This window comes from Microplitis demolitor, chromosome 2 (genome assembly GCF_026212275.2).
Source record: "Microplitis demolitor isolate Queensland-Clemson2020A chromosome 2, iyMicDemo2.1a, whole genome shotgun sequence".
NCBI classification, from domain to species: Eukaryota; Metazoa; Arthropoda; class Insecta; order Hymenoptera; family Braconidae; genus Microplitis; species Microplitis demolitor.
In genome coordinates, this window is record NC_068546.1 from 4,973,915 (window position 1) to 5,001,531 (window position 27,617).

Consider the following 27,617-nt stretch of genomic DNA (forward strand, 5'->3'; position numbering starts at 1 on the left):
TCAGTGTCAGCAGCCAGTCAAAAACAAGTTAATTTAAAATCAATGGTGTGATCAACTATTATCATAAGCGTAAGTTGTCATTTAAAATTGATAATGAAGCAGAAACTATAAATAGTATTTATTATTCACACTAATTTTTATAAAACTTATTAAGGCCATTCAGAGACAGCCCACCCCCCACTTTTTAAAAATTTTCAATGCGTTTAAACTGTTATGAGTGTATCAAAATTTTATTAATTAAAAAAATTAAAACATTAATTGAAAAAAAGACAACGTAGTTATAATTACCCTGAGAGATAGATAAAAAAAAATTACAGTTGATATCAATTGGGAGTTGAACAGAATTTGTTGAATAACTTTCAGTAAAATCTTAATGTCAATTTTACCACTTGAATTATCAAAACTTGTTTAACAAATTATGTTTAACTCTTAATTGGTAACATCTGTAAGTAATTTTTTTTAAATTCTCTATTCTATACTATCTAGCAATCGAATAATTAACACGCTAAGATCTAATAAAAACAACGTAATTAATGGACCGTACAATAGAATAGCTAACCAAGTCAACAAGTTTAATTCAGACATCGATTTTTTTGGTGAATCAGTTTTTCACTCAAATATTAAAAATCTTCTCAATAATTGATCAAGTTTTTTTGTTTCCTCAGTCAAAAAAGTCAAAGTTGGATTATAATTGAATATGTTTCTCCTTTCAAATCATGGTTTTTCTTATATTTGAATCTATATATTTTGTAGCTAGTTGTGTATAGCCGGTTGGCGTATGTTATCAATAAATAAATAAATCAATACCCCGGCGAAACTGCAACGACGTTGTCCTTTTTTCAAATAAGGCTTCAGTTTTTTTAAAATTAATTAATAAAATTTGAATACGGTTATGGTAATTGAAAGTCATTGCATATTTTTAAACAGTGGGAAGGGGCACTGTCTGAGAATGCCTTTAATGGTCTGAAATTATATACTATTAATCAACTTACAAGTATCAGGCGGAGTGGCCACAAAGAAATGATTTCAAAATTCCCTGATATTTCCCGGTTGTCCAGTAAAGCTCACATTTTTCCCTGACTCAGAAATTTTATTCGTATCATTAAGATATTCAAAGTTTTGATTATATTTTAATCGTCAATAATTAAATTTGATTATTAAATCATGTGAGAAACTCAAAAAGAAGTCAATAAAAAAAATTAATATGGCCTACTTTTAATTATTTGATGTTAAAAATATTTAATAAGAAACTTAATGATTAAAATAAATTTTAAATACACTAGTCACAAAAATTAAGGGATATTCAAAAAATTTCAAATTTTTAAGTGATTTTTCACAGGTTGTAACTTTAAGGAAAATTGTCGTACAACAAAAACAAAAAAGACAAACTGAAGCTTCAAGTGTCTAGTTTTCTGATCTGGTTTTGAAATTTTCTTAGTAGATTTTATAAAAATCTAACTGTTGTATTTGTTCTCATGACGCAACTTTACGAAAATTATAACATTTTCTATCTATTTTAGTCAAGTAGGTTCCAAAAATTCTATTGTTAAAAAAATTTACGTACATGCGATATAACGCGGGGTTCTCCCACGATAGCGTCCACAATTCTATACCGATCTTGATGAAATTTCTTTTACGTATTCTTTAGCTAAATAGCTAGGTTCAGTTCGAAGATGAGCTAAATCGGCCAAAAAGTTTAGAAGTAATAGTCGTATAAAGATTTTTGAATTTTTCAAAAAATTCAATTTTTCTTGATTTATCTTTAAAATACTTTGGATCCTAAAGAGATAATATATTTTTAGTGATTGAATCTTCATATTCATTCAATTTACTTTAATTTAAGCTATGTTGCTTACTCTTTTGATAATTTTTTCTAATACTTTAATGAATTTCAGAATTTTCAAAAAAATAGAAAAAAACATTTTTTTCTACTTTCTCATTTAATAACTTTCAAGTAATACATAATAATTGAATCTTGTTAATATTTTTATGTAGCTTATTTAATGAGCTTCATATTTCAGCACTATTTTTTTATATCCAACAAAAATTACTTATTTATTTATTGAAATTTCGCTGTTGCATTCGTTCTTCCACTTTTTAATAAATTCATGTAACTGTTCCAATTTTAATTTCTGCCGTGTAATACTTTTAAAATCTCAACATTAAAGTATACATAAAGTATTTTTTCAAAATTGACAAGCATAAATATAATTGATCTTATAAGCTTTAGATGAATCTTTAAACGCCACCGTCTACCTTACGGATTTAAATAATTAAATAAATAATGAAAAATCTACTTCCATTTTGGCTGCCGAATGACCTTTTTTGCACGTCTCATGATGCGAAGCATCAGAGTGTGCTTTACGATCGAAAAATTTTTTATTATCTACTGCTATAATTATCGAAAAAAATTTATTGAAGCCCGTAGACCGTTTTTGAAGTAAGCAAAAATTTACACAATTTTTTTTTTACGGTTTTCTTAGGTTTACGCGGGACCACGCATAACAAACAAATTTAAAGACCAGTTTAGAAAACTAGACACTTAAATCTACAATTTATTGTTTTTGTTGTATGGCCATTTGCTTTCGAGTTACAACCCGTTGAAAATCACTTAAAGATTTGTAATTTTTGTCATATTCTTTAATATTTGTGACTCGTGTATTATTGAAAAATTTTGAATTGTCGCAATTAAATTCCCGGAGACTTTTTGAAATTTTCTGACATTTCCATGATATTTCCCAGTAACATTACATTCCCTGATAATTCTCGATATTTCCAGTTTTGACTGGGTGCAGAGACACTGAAACTTTAAGTTTCGATGCTGGTATCATAAAAAAATATTAAATACTTACTCTCTAAGGTACTGGTACAATAATCTTATATTATTTATTACAATAATATTGTGTGCTTATTTATATCATTGCTTGTAAAAAAAAAAGATTTTAATTGATAATGGATATCAATAAATTGTAAATTTCTGAAAGTAAAAAAATATTTCTAATTAATAATTGGTTATTAAAAATTGAAAATTAATTAGAATATATAAAATATATCAACACTCACTTGTTAAACTACGGTATTTATAAAATTAATTAATAACTTTTAAATAATAATATTGTAATATATTACTTAGAGTAAATGGTGCGTTGATTTAATTGAGATCACAGGAAAATTTTCTGAAAGAATTAAAAATTTATGTAGCCTTTAACAATTTCTATAAATATTAAATATATTTATATATCAAACTATAAATTTAAAAATTTTATTAATAGTTTTTATAGATGGAATTATTTTAATTATGATAAAATAAGTATTTAATTATAATTAATACTAAATGTATAAAATAAATAATAATAAATTTACCTGTAACATTATTCTATATATCAACGATGAATTGTCATCAAAATAGTTAGTACTAAAAGTATGGTTAGTTTTATTTTGGAGCTTATAGTCCGGTCAGTAAACTCTCTCTCTCTCTCTATGTATATACATGTATATGATGATGACAATGAAAATAGAAATGAAAAATTTAACCAATCATTTAAAAATACACAAGAAAGTCATTATATTTATTGGACATTAAATGTTTAATTTTTCTGGGTTGTTTTTTCATGAAATAAATAATTTAATTATTCGCGCGATGGAAACGCCACTTATTATTTGAAACAAGAATAAATTTGTTATGGAAACACTATCGAATCTTTTTATATATGATGATTCACTTAGACCCGTAATTTAATTTTTTTTTTTATTCATAATGTGTTTATGAGTTTAATGTAGCGGATATCAAATTTTAAATTATTAATCAATAGAGTGAAAAATTAAGAAAATAAAATTTTTAAAAAATGGGCATTTAAAAAATTTTGAAAATAATAAATGCATTTTTTATAAATATTAATTTTTTAATTATTTACTGTATTTAGTTATAATTTTAAATTCGTCTGATGTCTGCTACATTCACATTCGTATTTCGACGTTCTAATTAGCAAATTGTATAATTTAATTTTTTTTTAGCAGGTGATTCTGTGCAATTTTCAGATAGTAAGTCAGAAAAAATATTATTTGAGTAACCTAGACAAAATTATTATACATATACTAGATATGGAATTAATTTTTAGATAAAAAAAATTATTTAAATTACTTTTTTTTCGTATAAATGGAGGATTTTCTAGAATGGAGTTAGATAATTTGCTAATTAGAACGTCGATTTGTTTATCTGTTTGTAGGGATATGTCTCATTATGCCAAATTAAACTTTTATATATATTTAATACAACTTTCGCAATCGGTAAAATAGAATCTTATGCATCGTGTGTAGAAATGATACTGAAGTTACCCGACATATAATTATTTTACGATATTTTTCAAAACTGTAAATTATAACAAAAAGAATATTTTAAAAAATTGCACCTCATTTTTTTTATTTTCTACAAGTGCATATTTTTAGTTTTTTTTTTCTTTTTGGAATTGATTAAAAAAAAATCCGAAAATTTCCAATAGACTGCTAACTTCATAATCATCGTGTTGAATCGGTATAATACTCGAGTGTTGTTTTCATCAAACTTTGTTAATGAAACCAAATGTACAGACAGCCTACAGATCTGTATGGTTGTATAGATAGGAAATATCAATTCTCGAGAAATATCTCAAATTAACTAAATTACTGTAGTTGGGTTAACAATTAGAATGGCCATTTCCAATGAAATAAACGGCTGGTTTATTAGGCTTTTATAGGGTTTAAATTTTCGTTCCATACCAATTGAAGCCAATCACAAAAAAGAATCTCAGAAATCGCTCAAAAAGCGTTGGTTATATATTAACGATGGCTCAGTCATCAGCTCCGGTTGTAAATTGGTGATATGACAATTTCTAGTATAACAGATAAAAAATGAAAGTAGATTTCGCATACGTTAAATTTTAAGCTTAGGTCGAAATTATCTTGGAAAAATGTTACGTGAAAATTTCTTATTAATGTATTTATTCAGGTGTAATATAAACTTGATAAGTATTGATACGTTTTGAAAAATTTGGTGGCCCTGAAAAGGGCCGTTTGGTTTATTGAGGGATTGGAAAGTTTACTTGGAGCTAGTGTATTTAGTGACAGCTTTGGTTCCTTCACTGACTGCGTGCTTGGCCAGTTCTCCGGGTAATAGTAGACGAACTGCAGTTTGAATTTCCCGGGAGGTGATAGTAGAACGCTTGTTGTAATGCGCAAGTCTGGAAGCTTCAGCCGCAATACGTTCGAAGATGTCGTTGACGAAACTGTTCATGATGCTCATGGCTTTACTGGAAACTCCAGTGTCAGGATGAACTTGTTTCAACACTTTGTAGATGTAGATGGCGTAACTTTCCTTCCTCTTCTTCTTGCGTCCTTTTTTGTCGGACTTGGTAATGTTCTTCTGGGCCTTGCCCGACTTTTTCACAGCCTTACCGCTTGTTTTAGGAGGCATGACGGTTATAAAATGAACACTAGTACGAGACTCGAGTCAAAATGTGAATTGGCCAACGTTTCGTTTCTTTTTTAATAGCTGACGCATTGGTATGGTCGGACCAATAATATTGCGTACTTTCGGGTGGTGGGGATACACAAAATCCTATTAGATCGCAGGTACCGAAAAAGAATAATAACAATAGTAATCTTTATGGTATCTGCGATTCAATGAAATCGTCATATTTGTAGGGGGGGTTTATCCCAGATTGTGACTGGCTCGCAGTAACCGACGTAAAGTTAAGAAATACAGAGCCTTTAAGTTCGAAATGCACAATTCGTCTCTGACGCTCTTCAGTATATTACGTGTTTCCTTCACTCTAACTTAAAACTATGTCTGGTCGCGGTAAAGGTGGCAAAGTAAAGGGAAAGTCAAAGACTCGTTCAAGTCGTGCTGGTCTCCAGTTCCCAGTGGGTCGTATTCATCGTATGTTGCGCAAAGGCAACTACGCAGAACGTGTTGGAGCTGGTGCTCCAGTGTACTTGGCAGCTGTCATGGAATACCTTGCTGCTGAAGTACTCGAGTTAGCAGGTAACGCTGCTCGTGACAACAAGAAGACTCGTATCATCCCACGTCATCTCCAGCTGGCCATCCGTAACGATGAAGAGTTGAACAAACTTCTTTCTGGAGTTACTATTGCTCAAGGTGGAGTTCTGCCCAACATCCAAGCTGTCTTATTGCCCAAGAAGACCGAAAAAAGCAGTTCCTAAATTACTAATCCACTTTCCTAATAAACAAAACGGCCCTTTTCAGGGCCACCAAATTTTTCAAAACGTTAAAAACTTTCTCGTTCACAAATTAGGTGTTCAGTTTCAAAGATAGATAATCATAATTTCGATAGTATAAAAAGAAATTAGTCTGTAATGAGCAATCATTTTTTTTTCAATAGAGTAGCTGAAGTTTTTTGATCAGAACTTTTTTACGCGCGTTTGGGATGGGAACCTAACACAGAAAAAGTGAAACTTCGTAAAAAAGTACAATGGAAATGAGCGAGAGAGAGGGCATTTATTGAGTATGCATAACTTTTTATAATTTGTGTTTATTCAACATAAACGATAAAATGTAAGTTATTTAATAACAATAACATAATTAATATATTAATAATAATATACTATATAACATTAAAATATAAAAATAATATATTGTACGATGAATAGCTCAATTTGATTAGACTATTGCATATTCGATATTTGATGTCTAAAATAGATACTATTATTATTTTTGCATTCCTAAAAATTTCCAAATGATAATTTACTATGATATGGTGAAAAAAGATTATATTAATTAATAACTAGGGTTTTATATAGAACGTAAAAAGAGATTCGCTCCTCTCGAGTGTTCCATAACGACTATAACACACGTCTTCTTTTTTTTTACATTTTTCGTAAATTATGTATCGAAAAGAATTGTGTAAAAATTTTAAAACACTCTAAGAAGTTGAATCATGTTATTTTTTGACTTACGTTGCTACTTTTACTACCTGAGCTTTGCCTGCTCAAACTGCCTTTCCTCGAATTCTTTCTCCTTCATCATTCACATTGTCGTGACTCGACACTGTCTTCGTGTTGACCTTTATTCCAGATTTAGTTGTCGCCATTTTCGAATCATTGTTTCTATTTAGATCATGAATTTTTCACGCAAAAAGTTATTTAATGATATAGAATTATCAGATGAAAAACTCGCATAAGAATCATAGAATTTTGAGTTACTTACCCAGTAAATTTAACTTCAGATAAAAAAAGTTTCAAAAAATTTAAGAAAAAAAAGTTTCAGACTTTTTTCTACAAAATTTACAAAAAAATGATGGGTATCCCCAACTTATGCCTGCGTATGCCTCAACACTTTGTCTATTTATAAGAATTCTCGTTTTTGTTGCACAATTTTACATACATATTGCGTACACTTTTGTTTTATTCTACTCGCGCCCATCTATCCGGTTTTTTTTTTTAGTGGGGCAACGAATGATGGCACGAAGGGAACAAAGACAAACTCAGCAACGCATATGGTCTAGCTCTTTCTTTTTTTCTATTCGACTAAGTCCCTATTTTCTGTCTTTTTCGCTATAGATTTTATTGTTCTAAGGTATAACGTCAGAAATATACAGATCTTAACTTTTTAAACGTTGCATGAATCCTGACCTTGAAATTTTACTGTCATGTGCCCTAAAATGTTTCATTTCAAAAACTGTCTTTATTTTTAAAGGCTTATAGGTAAAAATAAGGAATGGGTAAATTAGGAAAAATTTATTTGTAACTAAAAATTAAATATTATTAGTAAATATGACTCATCCAGTTTTCTTAGTGTGAAAAATTTGGTGGCCCTGAAAAGGGCCGTTTGGTTTATTGGTTTTTGATGTTAAAATAACTTAAGCACGTTCTCCTCGGATACGACGAGCCAATTGGATGTCCTTGGGCATGATGGTGACACGCTTGGCGTGGATGGCACAGAGGTTGGTATCTTCGAAAAGACCAACGAGGTAGGCTTCGCTGGCTTCCTGGAGAGCCATCACTGCAGAGCTCTGGAATCTAAGGTCGGTCTTGAAGTCCTGAGCGATTTCACGAACTAAACGTTGGAATGGTAATTTACGGATGAGGAGCTCAGTGCTTTTCTGGTAACGACGGATCTCACGGAGAGCGACTGTTCCAGGACGGTAACGATGTGGCTTCTTGACTCCACCGGTGGCTGGCGCGCTTTTACGGGCAGCCTTGGTAGCCAGTTGTTTACGTGGAGCTTTTCCACCAGTTGACTTACGAGCAGTTTGCTTAGTACGAGCCATAGTATGCTAGTTAATCTCCGAACAAACGTAGTGATACGTTCAAAAACTTCGAGCAGAATGAGTTTACGGAGCTGAAAATCGCCTTTTTGTCAACTCGCAGAGCAGATGGCGCGTAATTCGTTTTTTTCTCCATGGAAGGGGTAATTTAGCATCACTTCGATTGGTTTATTTCTGGGAGTGGGAGTAAAATGCACCGCCACTCTGATTCGTCCAATTCGAGCGGTGGGAGTAAATCTAAGAATGTCTTTATAACGAGGCTCGAAATCGGTCCTGGAGCATTCTCAGTCAAAGTGTGTCAGTGTTTATTTCATTAAAAGTTTTTAACTTGCAATCATGACTGGTCGTGGTAAGGGAGGAAAAGGATTGGGAAAAGGAGGAGCCAAGCGGCATCGTAAGGTTCTTCGTGATAACATCCAAGGTATCACTAAACCAGCTATCCGTCGTCTGGCTCGTCGTGGTGGAGTCAAACGTATATCCGGTCTGATCTATGAAGAAACCCGTGGAGTTCTCAAGGTCTTTCTTGAAAACGTCATCCGTGATGCAGTCACCTACACCGAACACGCCAAACGTAAAACTGTCACCGCCATGGACGTCGTCTACGCTCTGAAACGTCAAGGCCGTACTCTCTACGGTTTTGGAGGTTAATTTTATCATTGGACTCAGCAAATTTAAACAAAACGGCCCTTTTCAGGGCCACCAAATTTTTCATACGTTGGAAATTATTCAAGTTTTGCTCTACATATTCAATTTCAATAAACCTACCGATCCTCCAATGAGAATTAAACTTATGTAATGGAGTTGAAAACTTCATTTATATTTCTGAAACCATGAACCTGCGCAGTAACATCTTCAATAACTGCATGTTTTCACCCGAGTTATTAGAAAACCTGTTATACTAGACGAATGTATTACTTATGAATTTTAATTAAAAACGTGAGAGTTTTTCTAAAAACACCCATTAATAAAATTATCCATAACTAGAGTCGAATTCTATCAAGTCGGGCAATTAATTTATCGTCGAGTGGAAATTTTTTAAAAATTACTATTTATCGAGTGCTCCATCTTTAAAGAGTAAACTACAGCGCATGCGCTATCGCATCCACATAAATAATACACAACGATACACATCACATACAAATGTATAGCATACTTAGACTAATTAGTAAAGCTAAGCCAGATGAAAACAATCTCAGTAGAGGTCAATATTTAAATGTAAAAGATATTATTGTCAATATACCAGAACAATTTAAAAAATTTATGAGATACGCCTGACAATTTTTATTGTTATGTCTTTATACATGCATGTTATTAAAATTCTCTATCGATTCTTTGCAAAATAGTTTTTTTAATAATTTATTTTACACTAATTATTACAAAATCATCATATGGGGTTAATTGAACCAATGTCGGGGGCCATTGAACCACTACGAGCATCAAACTAGCGCGCGCATCTGGGCTTACAAATGAAAATATTTACAGGAATAAAAATGTAGCATTTGTTGTTGGAATGTAACAAAGTAATTTATTAATTTGCTCCAGACTGTAAAAATTATTCGTTAATTGTGGTAAGTAATGAAAGATCAAACTTTTATTTATAATAAAAAATAATAATTCACTACTTTGCTTACATTTAATTATTTTTACTGCGTTGAGATTATAACCTAACAAGTTACTAATATCAATGTCAAGTAAAAACAAGAAAAAATTTTAATGTGAGTTAATTTCAATATTTGATATCTAAAAGAGTTAAATAAAGTTTTTTTTTTATAGATATTAAAATGCCTCGTCGAAGAATAAAAAAGACGCATCGAGGTGAAGTTTCTACTGAAACGTACGAAGCTGCTTGCAAACAAATTGTAGAAAATAAACAAAAAATAAGATGTGTTGCTAAAATATTCAATATTTCTTACCCAACGCTACGACGATACTTCATTAAATTTAAAAATGGTGACAATTTAAGTGCTGGCTATCATCCTCACAATAAAGTTTTCTCAACTGCTCAAGAAAATCTATTTGTCAACAACTGTTTATCGTCTGCTCAACTGTATTACGGATTAACTACAATTGATCTCAGAAAGTTAGCTTATGAATTTGCAGTAGCAAATCAAATAAAACGTCCTTCATCTTGGGACACAAACAAACAAGCTGGAGTTGATTGGACCAACGATGTAATGAAGAGACATCCAGAAATATCGATAAGAGTACCTGAAGCTACAAGTCTTGCACGTGGGATGAACTTTAACAAGCCCAATGTCACTAAGTTTTTTAATAATTTACAAAATGTTCAAGAGCGTTACAACTTTACTGTAGAAAACATATGGAACCTAGATGAATGTGCATTGACAACGTCTCAAAAGCCCGTAGCTATTATTGCCGCAAAAGGAATAAAACAAGTTGGATCTATTGCTTCTCATGAAAGGGGCACATTGGTCACAATGTGCTTAGCTGTCAGTGCTATCGGCAACTCAGTTCCTCCATTTTTCATTTTGCCAAGGAAAAATTTTAAAAATCACTTTTTGAATGGTGGACCTACTGGATGCACTGGTACAGCGAATCAATCAGGGTGGATGCAAGAAGGGGATTTCCTGAAATATTTAGAACATTTTGTTCAGCACGCCAAGCCTTCTGAAAAAAATCGCGTTCTATTGGTTCTTGATAATCATAGTGCGCACATTTCTCTTGCTGCCATAAATTACTGTCGTGATAACTTCATTACCATGCTGTCATTTCCGCCACAAACATCTCATAAGCTTCAGCCACTGGATAGAAGTGTATTCGGCCCGTTTAAACGTCGTTTTAATAGTGAATCGGATAATTGGTACAGATTACATCCTGGAGTGCGTATGACAATTTATGATATTCCGAAAGTAGCTGCAGCAGCCATGTCATCAGTAACAATAGATAATATAACAGCTGGCTTTAAATGTACCGGTATTTACCCCTTAAACCCAGATATTTTGTCCGACAAAGACTTCGCACCTGCAACAGTTACGGACATGCCTGAACCAAACCGTGCAGTTGAGCATGCTGACCAATCGGTTGTTCAATCAATAAAAAATTTAGCTTCTAGCCAAAATAATTTTAAGCTAAACGTATTATCTCCAAATGATATTAACAACGGTATTCTACACGATAAAACTAATCGAATACAAGAAGCTGTTATTCTTGCTCCCTCTTGGTCCTTTACCCAAAGCTACACCTAGTCAATATACTAGAAAGGGTCGTGTACGAGGCAAAACTGCAATATACACTAATACTCCTGAAAAATTGGAAATTGAAATGAAAAGCAATGATATTAAAAGACAAAAAAAAAATTTAACTGAAAAGCCAAAAAAAGTTAAAAAAACTAGCAAAAAAAAAGAATTTTGTGGATAAAAGTTAGTGAAAGCGTTGATTATTATAATACACTAACGCAAAAAATTGAAGGAACAGAAAAATTTTATAAATTTTTTAGTAATTTTTGGAAGGCTGTAACTTTGTGAAAAATAATCGGATCGAGATTTTAAAAAAAGCATTTTATAGCTTGAAATTTCTAGGTTCGGTGCATTTTTAGCAAAATTTTTTAAAAAGTCTGGTTATTACGCTAACATGAGAAATACCGCGAGACGAAAAATTTCAAAATTTTTATTTTTTTCCAAAGAGCCCACGGACCGTGGAAAAATTTTGTCAACTAAACCAATGCATAGGTCATTTTACATACGCAGCTGTTTTGATCAATATATCAGCCAGTCTTTCCAGTGCTGTCAAATTTTCGACACTAAATATTATTCTATTATTGTTAATGAATACTCATTTATTTAAGAAAATTAAGCATGACTCCTACTATGGATGATTTACTCATATCGTAAATAATATCAATATGCAAATACTTAAATTTGGAACGTGGATACTAATAGTAATATTAGTATCTACGTTCTAAATATAGAAGAGGTCAACCGAGATAATTCCAGGTCCCTATACGAAAAAAATATATATCCGGGATATATCCAAGCGAATCTGGATATATGCGACATATATAAAAATATGAGAAATTTATGGTAACAATTACAATATATTATGGAAATGGTTCCCATAATGCATGGTAACCGGTTTTTTTGAAATGTTGATAATAGGAACGGCAAAGAATACTGACTGCACTGCCTGGTATTCAAGAACCCTGTTTAGAAAATCTCATAAAATCCAATAGATTCTCATGCATTCCTATAGAGATTTTATAAGAATAAATGAGTTCTATGAGAAGTGCTATAGTTAAGTATAGGGCCTTAAACATACAGTTATAAGAATCTATCGGATTTTTTAAGCAGGGAATACTTTGGATAGAGTTATCGCTTGGTTCAACACAGAAAAGCCAGGCAAGACTTAGATTACATTAACAATTACCTGTCAGCAACCTTCCGTTACGATGGTAATCCGGTTCTGTTTTTATTTTCGGTACACGGTAAATCGCTCCATCCCCTTTACTTAACCAGTATGTGGGACTGACGTTCGAGGCTCTCTAATTTCCACTCCCGGTGACAAGTCACCACTTTTAATAGATTAAGTTCTATGGAATTTATTTAAAATGGATTATTGTATTATAATAACGTAATAAAATTAAATAATATTCTCAAAGAGTTTGATACGTTTTGAAAAATTTGGTTGATCCTGAAAAGGACCGTTTGCTTCATTTTTACATATATATATTCAAGTATTAATAATCAAGCATTCCTAAGGAATGTATGGGTGAGAAGTTATTTTTTAGCTGCTGCGGTTCTTCTGGCTGGAGCTTTTGCTGTTTTTGGTACAGCGACTTTCTTCGGCTTAGGTGACTTCGGTTTGGCTGTCGGAGCTTTGGTAGCTTTCTTAGCTTTAGGAGAAGCGGCTGCTTTAGTTTTAGCTGGAGCTTTAGCTGTTGGTTTCTTTGCCTCAGATTTCTTCGCTGGTGCCTTTGTAGGTGATGCAGGTTTCTTAATAGTTTTGGCTTCACCAGTTGCTTTCTTGGCTGCAGGTTTTTTAGCAGCGGCGGGTTTTTTAGTAGCAGCGGGTTTCTTCACTGTTGCTTTAGGTTTAGATGCTACTTTCTCAACTGGGAGTTTGAATGATCCAGAAGCACCTTTTCCTTTGGTCTGAATGAGAGTTCCCTTGATGACAGCTGCTCGGAGAGACTTCTTGATAAACGGTGCTTGTTTTTCAATATCGACCTTGTAGGTTGCAGCGATATACTTCTTGATGGCCTGAAGAGATGATCCCCTACGTTCACCAAGAGATTTGATAGCAGCAATGACCATATCAGCAGCACTTGGATGAGTTGCTTTAGTTGCTGGTTTCTTGGCAGCTGCTTTTTTAGGCGAATCGACTTTGGCATGTGCCTTCTCTTCGACCGGAGTTGGTGATGCTGATGTCGCAGTCATGATGATTTATTTCAACGAATAATATTATCAAAGGGGTATAGATGTTGTAACAATAACTTTAGTAAACAACTATTTATATATTTAATCTCTATAAAATTTATATTTAAAGCTACTTCAATGCTTATTGCAGCCGTATAAATTTTCTTGACCATTAAATAAACGTTTTTGTCTCAGATATATTCACATATAATTCACTTGCCCAAGCGACATGGAAGTTAACTATTATAAATTTCAATTCTGGTATATAAATTATCTTCTTCAAGTACTTAATAAAAAAAAATATTCCAAAATTTGTTTGCTGTATTAAGAAATAATGATTAAATTATAACAGTAATGTAGATTATGTTCAATTTGAGTAGCGTTTAACCAATGAAGATTATTTGAACCATCTCTTAAAAAGTATGTTTAGATTTTGTTTTTTCTTGAGAATTGGATAATTTTCATTTTAAACCAATTGATTACTTGTATGAAAAATAATTTATTTATGTCATGCTCAAATATCATTTTTTGAGGTTTCCGATATTGCTCTGACAGACCAAAGTTACCCGAGTCAACTGCGATTTACTTGCTAAGTAATTTTAAAAAATATTTATTGTCAAAAGTAAATTACAAACGAAATTATAACAGCTAATTTTCATATATTTATTTGCAGATCAAGATACAAAAAACTGGAGTAATTATAGTCAATTTTTTTAATCTGTTTGTTATACTACCGAAAAGTATATCGTTTGCATCTCTAGAAATTATTACTATGGGAACATTGACATAATTCCTACGCGAGTATAGAGATTTTTACTATGTCACATAGAAATAATTCCTATATGTTAACATTGGAAAAATACCGACGTGAAAATGGAAAAAATCGTCATTTTTTTTTCTCCGTGTAGAAATTTCAGTAATCCCTGATTAAAAGAAACGATTCAAAACGATTTGCAATGTTAAATGCCTATAAGAAGGGCGATTCGAAAGTATTCAAAAGCATTAAAAAGTATTTAAAATTTTTTTTTTCTAATCGTTTTAAATCGTTTTTTTTAATAAGGGATTGTCGGGATTAATTCCGTGATTGAGCTCATTCCATTTATTATTATTACTTATGCATTTATGTTAATATTTATTTATTTATGCCAGTAGGCTTTATACATCTTTTTTAAGGATTACAAAAGTAGTTTTTAATCTAAAACTATACATAAACCTGAATATAATATAACATAGTATGTTAGTGACGTGGTAAGATATTTTTTATCTTTGTTGAGAATGATGACAAAAAATTCTAAAAAAGACCAAATAGTTCCAGTATTTCTAGGAAGTCAATCTGGCCATTTGGGTTTTGTAGAAAAATATAAGATCAGCAACGTGTCTTCTGTAGGAAAATTTACTGATCCTAAATCGAGCATAAATTTCTTCGACTTTCCTATTTAATCCCTTAGAGCGCATATAGAATGTAATATACTTGCAGAGCTTGATCTGTGTTTTTTCTACCTCGTGACAAGAAGATTGGTGGTCACTAAATTCTCTCTAAAAATGAATTAGTTAATATGCTCTGGGAACCAGCTATAAGTATACCACTGATTGAATTAGTGGTATACTTATATAAAGGTGGAGAAATAGTTATTATCCGCTGATTCGCAGAGAATTTCACTAATTCATTTTTAAAGAGTACCAGAGCAGTAATACCGGACGGACCAAAACTGAAAATAGTTGGATAACCGTTCCTGAATTCTCTCCCCGATCTTATAGTATAAATCCGAGTAATATCCCTGATTATAAGGCTCGGCCGTACCTAACGGAATCTATAATTTAAAAATTCTAATTACGTTTTGAATATTTATGGGCGACGGATGATGAAAATATTCCGAGGATGTTCGTCTTCTGCTTTTTGTCGAAAGCTACAAAAACTGCTGTTATGATAATTATTTAATAAATAATTAGAATTCTTAAATTGAAGATTTCGTTAGGTCCAGCCTTAAAGAAAATGATTTACTCAATGATGAATGTATATCTATGTAGTATTAAAATTTAATTGTCTTGAATGATTGTTTTAAATCGGGGTTAACAATATTATAGTTGTGTTTAAATCTATTGTTAATATTCCGAAGAGTAATAATAAACCGAATACTTGATAATAATAATTTGCCATATGACATCGAGTTAAGAATTCTATTTCCCCTTCTTCACAAATATTGCAGCCTCAACAACAGTGACATCTATAATACAACATACAACTACTCATCAGCTGTTCCAAGCTGTTCTCTTATCATGAGTTCGAGCTTCTTACTTTGTTTTTATTCGTCATAATTTAACGCCTATCAAAAATTATCCAAAAAATATATATAAAAATAAAAACTTTCAAAATAAAATAATTATATTCATAGATATTTTGAAAACCTATACTTTATGAGTAAAAATAAAATAATTTTAATTCAGAAAATCGAATAAAATAAATTGTTAATTTCATTGCATATTTTTTTTTTTAATTAAATTTAAAAATTTTTTTTCGTATATATTTAGTAATTAATTTTTAAAAACTATTGATTGCTTAAAAAATGTTAAAAAAAACATTACTCATTCAAACTCCTCCCATCAGACATTTATTCAAAGAAGTTTTTGAAAAGGTAAAGTTTATTTATATTTTATAAATTATTGTTTTTAAAAATATACTTTATATTTATCAGATAAACCCATTTAAGAAAAAAGTACACGAGCGTATATTAATTGATAATGAATTCGGAAAATATGAAGCTGTTTGGCCATGGGAATTTACATTTAAAAAAAGAGAATTTCCAAGTCACATTAGATTACCTAAATACGCATCATCTTCATACGGCATGCCTGAGCATGTTGATATGGATCATATTGAAATTAAAGACGATCGACAAATCGAGTGTATGAGAAAAAGTTGCGCCTTAGCTAAAAAAATTTTAAACAGCGTTGGACCCTTAATTAAGGTAATTTTTTACAATATAATTTTTAATAGTATATTGTGTGACAAGGGATGGAACAAAACAATTTCAGACCAGAGTGAAGTTGGCTAACATTACCCGCAGTCTGAAATCGTGTTTCATCCTGAGTCACACACTAGATTTTTCATGATTACCTGGATTTGAGCTTAAAGTTTCACACTGAGAGAAAAGTGCATGGTTATGGTAACTAGAAAGGGATGGAAAAGTAAAAACAGTCATATTACCTAATATTTATAGTTTCTTGAACTGTATTATAGTGTCCGAAACTATTTGAAAGTAGTAGTTTTAACTAAAGCATTTGTTTTGTTGTGGTAACTATTTAATATTATTTCTCAGAACTTATACTTCATCAGAATCACAAATGTTTCAGCAGTTGTACGATTATAATTTCATTAATTTAGCATCATTTAAATCGTCGATGAATATGATAAAGGATTTTTCTTTATTATTTTTTTGTAATAAAAATACCATTTTTGACTTAGTTACGTTCGCTATTGTCATTGTTCATTGAACTATAACGCAGTTAAAACAACTATAATATTATGATACATTTTACAATTACATATTAGTTATCTGAACTGAGGAAAAATAGTGGAGGATTCATTAAACTTTGTTTTTCATAGTTCAGAAAACCAATTTTTTCTCTTAGTGCAGTGTCAGCAGCCTGTCAGAAAGGAGTTAATTTGAAGCCGATGATGCGGAGAGCTGTTAGAGAACGAGAAATCTGTGATTTAGTCACTTATTATGTAGTAAAAAAGACTAAAACATTATTTTCACTCATTTTTGGTAATTTGATTTGGTTAATTCAAACTGCCACTTAAAAAATGAAATGAGGAAACTGAAGTAACAAGCAAATAAATGAGAGTAATAAGGCTACAAATGAGCATTAAATATAACTAACACCGAACAGAAACATTTGTGTTTCTTCCCACGAAAAGAAACGCATGCTTTTGTCCGCTGTATGCAGAGATTTGTGAATTACGAATTCGCTAGCAGTTATTAGCAGCATCGGCTTGAAATTAGCTTGTTTCGACTGGCTGTAGAGACACTGAAACTTTAAGTTTCGATGTTGGTATCATGAAAAAAATTAATTTGTATTAATAAATTTAACGTTAACCAGCAAGGAGTAACAACTGAATTTATCGATGAAACAGTACATGAAATGATTGTATCAAACGGGGCTTACCCAAGTCCTTTAAATTATTTCCGTTATCCAAAATCAATTTGTACAAGTGTAAATAATGTTGCGTGTCATGGAATTCCTGATAATAGACCACTTGTGAACGGCGACATTCTCAATGTCGATATTACGGTATAAAAAAAATTTATTATTATGTAGCTTAGGTATAATTTTAATGATTCCGCACCTTTTGATCCCTGACAAAATTTCCTCGGACAATATATATTCCTGCGACAAAATATTTATGATTAATTCTCTCAACACTATAATTTTTGATGAAAATTTTATAAAATCTTTGTTAGAAGATTAATATAAAATAAGTCAACACGTGTGGCCTAAGAAATTTTTTGCATTATGAATTGAAAACGAAATTTTTCTTGGGGCGAGAAAAAATTTCTAGTCTTAAGAAAATTTTTGTTGTCGTTTCATAATGTAAAATTTTAATCGCGCCAAAAAATCCTTTTTTTCTGTGTACATTATGAATATATTTTATTGTAATGATATTTTGTCGGGGATCAAAACGCGCGTTACCATTTTATTTATTACAGAATTTTATATAATAACTTTATTTTTATAAAAGGTATATTTAGATGGATATCACGGTGATTGTTCAACAATGTTTGCTGTTGGAAATATTGATAGCCATGCTAAAAAACTTATTGAAACTACAAAAAATTGTCTTGATGCTGCTATTAGTATTTGCAAACCAAATGAAGATTTTAAAACCATAGGTTGTATTATACATTTTATATTATATATTTATAACTCTGGTTAAATGGCGTTCTCAGCCAATGCCTCCCTTCGCGGCACTTAAAAATTATTTCGATTGTTCTTATTAATTCTGAATAAAATAAAATTTGATTCCTCAAGAATTTCATAAAATAAGATTATAAATTTTGATAGAAATGGAATTTCATATAAAATAATTTTATTTATTCTATTCCAGGTTATACTATTGAAAAGTTAGCAAATGAAAATGGTTATTCAGTTATTCCAGCATTTTGTGGCCATGGAATTGGAAGTTATTTTCATGGACCTCCGGATATTTATCATTTTGGTAAAAAAAAAATACTTATTTCAATTTGTCATCACTTCTAAAAATTCTATGTGGATTTCTATGATGTATTCGTCTCGATTGCTATGGGTTTCTATCTAGATTCCTATCAGGAGTTTTCTACAAAAGAAATTTTTCCCATGAGTTCCTATAAAATCCTTTAGTTTTCTCTATGGATTTCCACATAAATCCATATTTCTATGATATTTTCGATCAACCCATGTAGGTTTTTCAGATAGTGATGTTTTAAATAATTTTACGTCAAGTCTATAGCCAAATCCAAATTTTTATTTCAGACAGAAAATTAAACAAAGGTCCTGATTAAAAACTACAATTGAATTCGATAAGAATTTTTCTGTCCGTTTTAATCGGTTCCAATTGAAAAATAGTATTTATAATTTATTTTCGATCATAAATTTCCGATTGAATCCGAGGACAAATTTTTAATGAATTTCAATTGAGTTTTTAATCAGACGAACGAAGCTCGATGCGTTACTTGATAATCTAGCGATTTAAGTTTCAATTGTTCAAAAATTATTATTTGTTTAAAAAAAACGTAAACAAAGATTCCACTTATAGTCGACTATCCGTTATAAGCCTCTTCCCCAACTTCACCACTCTTCTGAGTTTCGAATCAGAAAGTCCGTTATAAACCTCCTTTAAAATTTTCGAAATTATAAATTAACATTAGGGAAAAATAGACAAATTAATGACGAAAATTTACTATCTATGTTTCGTGAAGGATAATTTAATCAGTATGAAGTAAGATATAATTTTTTAAATAAACAAATCACAGTTTTATTGGATAAAAATATTTTTTTGCATTATTTAATGTTTGTTTTTAATTTTTGTACAACGTTTCCTCGGTTTCTCGGATTTATCCAGTACTAGAAATATAAAATAAAATACATTTTGAGCATATCTCATTAACTTAAATAGTAAACTCTAATTGTTAGATTAATTTACTGTTCATAGTTGTAATCATTAATTACATTTGAAGCTTCTGTTACAATTGAGACTAAAATCCCAAGAAAAATTTATCCTGCCTCCCCTAGACCTGACTTATGACGGATAGTCTACAGTACTGAGTAAGTGCTACAAAAATAATATCGGTCATACAATTGAGAGTGATAGCGAAAACAAGACTAGACCTCCTTCTATATTAATTTGTGCTTTTTTTTTTTTTTTATCTAGAAAATCATCATCCTGGTAAAATGATGCCAGGAATGACATTTACAATAGAACCTCTATTAAGTCAAGGTGGACAACAAATAGCTATTCTTGAAGATTCTTGGACAGCAGTGACAGGTGATTTTTCAAGAACAGCACAATTTGAACATACTGTTTTAATAACAGACGATGGTTGTGAAATTCTTACATTGTAAATACATATTATTTATTTAAAGTATGTATGTAAAAATGTAAATATAATATACTTATTGTAATAATGCAACAAATTGAGTTTGACTTAAAACGTTGATAAGAGCAAAAAAAAATATTTGAAAATCCAAAAGTACACACCTCAACCTCTCATTGTTTATTTTTAATAATTACTTTTATTTTACAATATTAATTTATTTTTTTTTATTAACATTTTTTTTAAATATCCTGCCATTTTGTTTTTGATGTCGGTCTTTTTTTCAAATCTATACTGTTACGCTAGTGCTGATGCCAGAAGTTGATAAGAGAAAAAATGAAAAAAATAATAAGAGTAAAAATAAAAATGACAGCTAAATTTTTCGTGAGTAGTAAGTTTTAGTTAATTACGATTAAACTAAGAAGATTTAGATAATGATTTTCCGTAGGGTTCTTGGGATTAAAAATACGAAGATAATGAGAAAAAAGTTAGACCGATTAATTGTGTCTATCGAGAGTTATCGTGTATACGAAGTTTCATACGTAACAATTGACAGCACTGGTTTCTCGAGTTAAAATAATTTATTTCAAGCTAATAAAATAACGAATCGACTTAATATTCTCTAACGTTAAAAAAAGTCAATGCATCTTTACATAGTTTAAAAGTCAGGAAAACCATTTTCCCATCTGATATTCGTAGATTACTGGTCTCAGTTACTATTCTTCCACTTATCAATTACTGTACTATTGTACAAACTGATTCTACTGCTGAAAATAACTTGAAACTTCAGCGTTCAATGAATAATGCTATTAGATTCATTTTTAGTTTAAAACGAGACCAGCACATAACTCCGTATCAGCGTACACTTGGATGGCTATCTGTTAATTCTAGAAGAGTTTACTATATGACCTGTTATTTCTACAAACTGCTGGAAGTAGGAAAAAATAAAAAAATTCCGAACGTTGCTACAGTGTTTTATGAGCATTCATTTGTCATCTCAATAATTCGTCTCTGGAAAGATCTGCCTCCTGAGATATTAAAATCGAGTAGTCTTGAGGTTTTTAAGAATAAAATGTATGATTACCTATTAAGTTTAGACTTTAAGTAAAAGTAAACGATAATTTCTATAAAATAGCAAATCATAAATCAGCTTAGAAATTGGATTATGCAGTAGAGTTAAATCTTCTATTAATCTTCCTTCACAAATAGTAACTTTAGATAATAATATTACTCTTGTAAAAAACTATATTAATGTATAAAGTTGCCATTTGGTCTGTGCCTTGACATAAAAATTAATAATTAAATAAAAAAAAAATCCGGTTTTCACGAAAAGTCGATTATAGAGCACAACCTCTACCGCTTCGCGTCCGAGGCGTGCAAAATATTAGGTTCAAATTATTCCTTTATAAATTCTCTACATACTAGTATACAATTCAATCTATTTGTTATAATTAAAAGAGTGTATAAATGTTTTTGTGTGAAAAAAAAACCGTTCATAAAGCAGCTTCAGCGCTTTCCTTTGAAGTGTTCAATGAAATGATTGTTTAATGCATAATAAAATTGTTAGAGCAATTTTTTCTTTACTTGATATTGAAATTTAATTAATTTTAAACATAAAAATTGACAATATATTGTAGAAAAGAAAGATTACTTTAAGATTCATATTCTATAGGTTTATCCATGGTAGCAACTTCCCAAAATCCTTTATTGTTAATTGGTCCCCGTACTTCTACACCTTTTTCTTTTGTGATGATACCAAGTTCATACTATTAATATAATAAAATAATTTATTAGTAAGAGTAACGTTAAGATAAATAGCAATGATTAATATGTAAAGATAATAACTTACTTTTGGAAATGAGCGAGCATCTCTCATATAAAGAACTTCCATACATTTATGAAGTAATGCGGCAGCTTCTTCTTCGCTCATTTCTTTATTGGCTTCCCAGGCTTTACGGAGTAAAGGTGTAGCCATGTAAGCACCGTAACCAGTTGCAATAACTGGATCAACGTAAGCTGTACCAAGTTTGTCTACTGTTCCCATGAATCTATAAAAATAATAAATAAATTATTAATAGGACTAGGATTTTTGCTTTTATTGAAAAATAACAATTAATAATTAATGGTGTCAAATTTTGAAATTGCGGTGGAAATATTGGCCGTATAAAAAAATTTTTCAAATAAAAGTTGTTTAAAATTTAATTTTATAAAAAAAATGTATGTTATAATTTTTTCTTAAAACTAATACGAAAGCCGTAATTTCAAAATTAGTTTTGATATTGATTTTCATAATTAACAAAAATTTGAATAGTTCATTATGAGTTTTAATTTTGTAATTACGGTGAAAATATTGGATGTATAAAAAAATTTTTCAAACAAAAGTTGTAGGAAATTTAATTTTCTAGAAAAAATGTCTCTTATGATTTTTTTATATAACCTACATTTTCACCGTAATTTCAAAACTAAGATTTTCATAATTAACAAAAATTTGAATAGTTCATTATGAATCTTAATTCTGAAATTACGGTGAAAATATTGATGGAATAAAAAAATCATAAGAGACATTTTTTTATAAAAATAAATTTTCTACAACTTTTGTCTGAAACTTTTTTTCATAAGACCAATATTTTCGCCGTAATATTCAACATTAAAAATATTCATTTCAAAATTCAGGTAAAAATCTTGTTCTTAATTATTAATATTAATCTTTTATTTCATGTCCGAAAATTTTTAAATAAATAAATAAAATAAATAGATCTACAGAGAGTCAGAACGAGGTAAAAATCAGACCAGTAGCTTTGATTTAGTTGTATATTTCGTCCCTTTGTTGGGACTTCTTCAGCAGCTTAATTTTATGAGTTCAGTCCTTTATAAATTAACATTTTTTGTATAAAACAATTAATAAAATATACAGGGTCATGTGGAGCCAGTATGCGCACACTTGCCTCACATAACTCTACTATTAAATAACAATCAGACTAATTAATTATACACTGCAAAGGACGAAACGTACGACTAAATCAAAGCTGATATTCTGATTTTTACTTTGCCTTGACTCCCTGTGGTCTATTTATTTATTTATTTATTTATTTATTAAATTATTAATATTGATTAAGGTAACAAAACCAATAGCAGAACACCTTCAAATAGCAGGACAATAATTAATTTGTTAAATGAAAAATAATGATAAGTATTATTACTTTTTTACCAATTCAATATATTAAAATTTATATAAAAACTATTTAAAAATCTGGCCCCTTGCTGGCTCTATTGTCACGTTTTTGAGTTTTCACGATTTTGCTTGTATTTATTTTTTTTCATTATTACTAATTTTTGAAAACATTTAATGATTTATTTTAAAGTTCTCATATATTATTGCGCCTGTTAAAATTTTTGTAAGTATTGAATATATATTTTAAGGAATAAGGACACGTACGTTGATAAGTCATCAGTACATTGATGCCATTCATACATTGATAAGTAGGGTGACTGAGCCAGTGAATAAACGTTCGTATTTAGCAATATATTTTAATATAGAAAGATGCAACAAAATTAGAATTGAAGTTCTAAGAGTTAGCAATTAAACAGCAATGAAGTATTTTCTTTATGTAATTGTGACTCAAATATAAATGATACACGTAAAAATTAAATAATGTTCATTTACTGGTCATGTTTCTTCACTGGATCAATCACTCGATATAATATTGTTTAGAAAACAAGATGATTATAATGTTTGAATAGCAGTTTAGATATTTTGAGAACCTGAAAGAGTGAAAATATGTCATTCAATAAAATCCGTTGCCAAAAACATGTGAAATTGAACTATTCCTCCAAATATTTATTCGATACGTTCGTCAGGACTATCTTGAATTACCAAGTTATCATAGAACGAAATATGATAAATCTTTCATAGTTAGTGCAGTCAGAGCATGGAATTGGTTACCTGAACACTTTACGTCACAGCCTCATTTTCAAACTTTCCGTCAAGCTTGTTATGAGTTCATGTTGAATGAAGAGTTTTTTAATGGTCTTTGGAGTGAATTTATGATGGAATGTTGTAGCTAATGTCATTTAATAATTGTTAATTATAATTATGTTTTGTTGAACATTATTCTATACACTTATAAAAAGGGAAATTTGGTATTACATTGGAGGACCGCAAGGAGTCTCGACTTCATGGCCTTAATAAATAAATAAATAAATAAATAAATAATAATAATAATAATACTTATTGGCAGGATCCGAAAGTTAAAAAAAAAAGAAAATTTTTTTTTTCAATTGAATGTCTCAGTATTTAATAACTAAATTTTGTACTGAAACTTCAAATTTCCTTAGATATCCCGTTACTGATTTCGTTACTCTGATACAATAAATTTAAATTGATCTTACGGTTTTCCATCTTCAATTCCAGCGATAATGAAATTATTCCATAGCGGATCAAATTTAGATCTCTGATTATACAGCACACGAGTTAACCAGCAGTGAAGAGATTTTGGCTTAAGTGTGAATCCATCATCTAGACATTGTTCTTCAAGACTAAATAAAAATAATATAAAATTTTTAATTTAAAAAAGTTGTAATTGTCATTAAATTTAAGTTTTCGGTAATTAAAGTTTTAAAATAATATAATGAAATCATCCTGAAGTTAGCAGACAATTAAAAATTTTCGGATTTTTATTTTTCAACAGATAAATTATAAAAAAAAAAAAATATGCGCATGTAGAAAATTTAAAAAGCTGGGAGTGCAATTATTTTAAATATTCTTTTTTAAAAAAATTCAAAAATTATTAGACGTCGGCTAACTTCAGTATCATATAAAATCTTACATTTTTTGTTTGATTATATTTTCAAGGTACTGAAAATCAGCATAATCACCACCAGCACCCAATACAATGTTTTCATTTACTTTCATAACTCTTTTAACGTTTCTGTATCTTGCCAACGACCCGTAAGATGCTAGAATATCAGCAGCAATCATTACACCATCTTTGAATTGTACACCAACAACTGAAGTTCCAGTTGTCACTGGAGATCTGTAACGTTGAAGAAAAATTTATTAAATTTAATTTTAAATTGTAAATAAATTTATTTTAATTATTTCTAATTTAGTAATTCAATTATACTTAGGAATTTGAGGTTATAATTTAATTACTAGCCAAATAAAAAAAAGTATAAATTTATTATTAATTATTGATGAGAATTTGAATGTATTTGAATTAAAAAATAAATAATTAATTGAATGTGAATAGTAAAAACAATTGAATGAATGTAAAATGAAAAATTAAATGTAGATGACATGCACTTTTAAGAGTAGTTGAAATTATTTTCAAATTTGATGAATAGAAACTTACTGTGATCTTTGAATGCCGCCGAATTCAGCATTAATTAGTCTACCAGGAAAATTATAAATTGCTCCTGGAGCTGGTCCATTATGCCAAAAAGGTGCTGGAGAAAACATATCACTTTTTTGAAATGCTGCCATGTTTGTGGATGTGATTTGATTTGATGCACCGCTGGAATGTACATACACTAGTTTAGAATTGTCATAACTTAAAGGCGCCTTTTCATCAGGCTTCGTGTTTTGTATATTTGTCGTTACTTCCTTTTCGAAAATGGCTTTGTTCGTTTGGAAATAATGCGCAGAAACGAATCAATTTTTTCATCTACTGCGCGTATATATTTTTAAAATTTATTTATTCGACCACTTTGTCTATTCTCAAGCGGCACAAAAAAAGAAATTGTTAACTTTATGTTAACAATTAGTTGCACTATAACAAATTTTTGCCTTAAATTTAACAAAAAGTCAACATTTTTTTTTCGTGCCGCTTGGGGTAGACCGAAAAAAAAGTTTAGTTTTTAAGACTCAGCCGTACTTAATAAAATTACGAATTTAAGAATTCTAATTACGTTTTGAATATTTATGGGATTCTAATGATGAAAATCTTTCCAGGAAGTTCGTCTTCTACTTTTTGTCGGAAGCCAAGAAATCGCTGTTATGATAATTATTTAATAAATAATTAGAAATCTTAAATTCGAGATTTCGTTAGGTGCGGCCTACCCAGTCTTATTAAAGGGACCCAGTGGTCTAGAGGCTGAAAATTTCATGATTTAAAAAAATTTTTTTTATATCTTAACAAAAATCAAACCTTTTGAAATTTTGAGGGATTATTTTATTGTTTTTAAATATACAAAAATCCTTATAGCTAAGAAAAAAAATTATTTTTAATATTTAAAAGATGGCGTTAAAGCCAGCTCCTTTAAAAAAAGGGACCCGGGCGGCGTAGAACAATTCAGCTCTTCTATGGGTCTGAAACAAAAAAATTTAATGGATTTTTAATCAGTATAAATATATCTATCGCCGGAACTAGAATAAAAAAAAAAATTTTTTTTGAAGAAATGGCACTTTGTTGAAATTTGTAGTTCAAAAATTGCATTTTTAACTTCCAGCTAAGAAAATCGACGATTTTCAAAAATTTCGGGAAGTTATTGTTTTCACCCCGATTTTCGAAAATCGAGTTTTCATCAGATGTCGACGTTTTGAGGTCCTAGGAAGCTATTCTGACTATTTTCAGAATGATGTCCGAGTGTGTGTGTGTGTGTGTGTGTGTGTGTGTGTGTGTGTGTGTGTGTGTGTGTGTGTGTGTGTGTGTGTGTGTGTGTGTGTGTGTGTGTGTGTGTGTGTAAACTTTTTGTAACTTTTGAACTAATGAATCGATTTGGATGGTTGAGGTGGCAATCGAAAGAGCTTGTTGGCCTTCAACTTTTCTGAAAATTTCAGATTATTTGATCAAATAGACTCGAAAATATTGGCGAATTACGAAAAAAAAAAAAATTTTTTTTTTAGTTTTTTATTGATTTCTCAAAAACGACTTATACGATCGACTTCAAAATCTAATCAGCTCTAGTACTCAATAAAACGCGTCGATTGCAACCTCAAACATCAAAATCGGATAATTCGTTCGAGAGTTATCGCGGGAGAAAGAAATGGTGAAAAACGGTTTTTTCTAAATATTTTCGAAACGACTGACGCGATCGATTTCAAATATTAATCAGCTCTAGAACTCAATAAAACGCGCCGATTGCCACGTCAACTATCAAAATCGATTTATTAGTTCAAAAGATATCGGCGTTGAAAAGTTAAAAAAATAACATTTTATGTTATTTGTTCCGGATAAATCATAATATAACGTACTAAAATGTGCCTGATATCATACCAACTCATCTTTTTTATGGTTTCTTTCGATCATGTAATGTCATCGAACTTGGTTTTTAGTTTAAATCATATTATCAACAAAAAAATTGATAAAACGTAGTTTTCAATATTTTTATCAGATATTTCATATTTTATTGTTTCTTACATGAGTCAAAATTTATTTAAATCTTGATTTTGATCCCCGACATTGATTTCTGCC

General features: G+C 30.2%; 7 protein-coding genes across 8 annotated transcripts; 3 read left to right on the plus strand and 4 right to left on the minus strand.

The window, feature by feature from the left end:
- Window positions 1-4,219: 4,219 nt before the first annotated feature.
- LOC128668997 (histone H2B-like) lies at window positions 4,220-5,479 on the minus strand. The gene has a single exon (XM_053742942.1). It carries the CDS (start codon window positions 5,447-5,449, stop codon window positions 5,075-5,077), a length of 375 nt encoding a protein of 124 aa, XP_053598917.1. The 5' UTR covers window positions 5,450-5,479; the 3' UTR covers window positions 4,220-5,074.
- Window positions 5,480-5,783: 304 nt separating this feature from the next.
- On the plus strand, window positions 5,784-6,621 carry LOC103570121 (histone H2A). Its single transcript, XM_008547726.3, has one exon. The coding sequence runs from the start codon at window positions 5,821-5,823 to the stop codon at window positions 6,196-6,198; it is 378 nt and encodes a 125-aa protein (XP_008545948.3). The 5' UTR covers window positions 5,784-5,820; the 3' UTR covers window positions 6,199-6,621.
- A 1,134-nt stretch (window positions 6,622-7,755) lies between these two features.
- Window positions 7,756-8,285, minus strand: LOC106693205 (histone H3). Its single transcript, XM_014439739.2, has one exon. The coding sequence runs from the start codon at window positions 8,262-8,264 to the stop codon at window positions 7,854-7,856; it is 411 nt and encodes a 136-aa protein (XP_014295225.1). The 5' UTR covers window positions 8,265-8,285; the 3' UTR covers window positions 7,756-7,853.
- Window positions 8,286-8,564: 279 nt separating this feature from the next.
- LOC103570117 (uncharacterized) lies at window positions 8,565-12,878 on the plus strand. Of its 2 annotated transcripts, none has more exons than XR_008404547.1 (2): window positions 8,565-9,829; window positions 10,035-12,878. XR_008404547.1 is itself a non-coding variant. In XM_008547723.2 (2 exons), exon 2 carries the CDS (start codon window positions 10,043-10,045, stop codon window positions 11,465-11,467), a length of 1,425 nt encoding a protein of 474 aa, XP_008545945.1. In that variant the 5' UTR covers window positions 8,923-9,829; window positions 10,035-10,042; the 3' UTR covers window positions 11,468-12,878. The 2 variants fall into 2 exon arrangements, 1 of the variants encoding a protein (XP_008545945.1); XM_008547723.2 differs by having other exon boundaries at window positions 8,923-9,829.
- A 78-nt stretch (window positions 12,879-12,956) lies between these two features.
- On the minus strand, window positions 12,957-14,004 carry LOC103570116 (histone H1-III-like). Its single transcript, XM_008547722.3, has one exon. It carries the CDS (start codon window positions 13,652-13,654, stop codon window positions 12,995-12,997), a length of 660 nt encoding a protein of 219 aa, XP_008545944.1. The 5' UTR covers window positions 13,655-14,004; the 3' UTR covers window positions 12,957-12,994.
- A 1,877-nt stretch (window positions 14,005-15,881) lies between these two features.
- Window positions 15,882-20,344, plus strand: LOC103570115 (uncharacterized). Its single transcript, XM_008547721.3, has 6 exons — window positions 15,882-16,266; window positions 16,327-16,599; window positions 17,735-17,926; window positions 18,375-18,525; window positions 18,741-18,851; window positions 20,043-20,344. The coding sequence occupies exons 1-6, from the start codon at window positions 16,198-16,200 to the stop codon at window positions 20,231-20,233; spliced, it is 987 nt and encodes a 328-aa protein (XP_008545943.1). The 5' UTR covers window positions 15,882-16,197; the 3' UTR covers window positions 20,234-20,344.
- A 1,416-nt stretch (window positions 20,345-21,760) lies between these two features.
- Window positions 21,761-25,743, minus strand: LOC103570114 (proteasome subunit beta type-4). Its single transcript, XM_008547720.3, has 5 exons — window positions 25,557-25,743; window positions 25,032-25,238; window positions 24,595-24,741; window positions 22,055-22,253; window positions 21,761-21,971 (listed from the first exon to the last, which is right to left on the minus strand). Exons 1-5 carry the CDS (start codon window positions 25,685-25,687, stop codon window positions 21,858-21,860), a joined length of 798 nt encoding a protein of 265 aa, XP_008545942.1. The 5' UTR covers window positions 25,688-25,743; the 3' UTR covers window positions 21,761-21,857.
- Window positions 25,744-27,617: the final 1,874 nt, after the last annotated feature.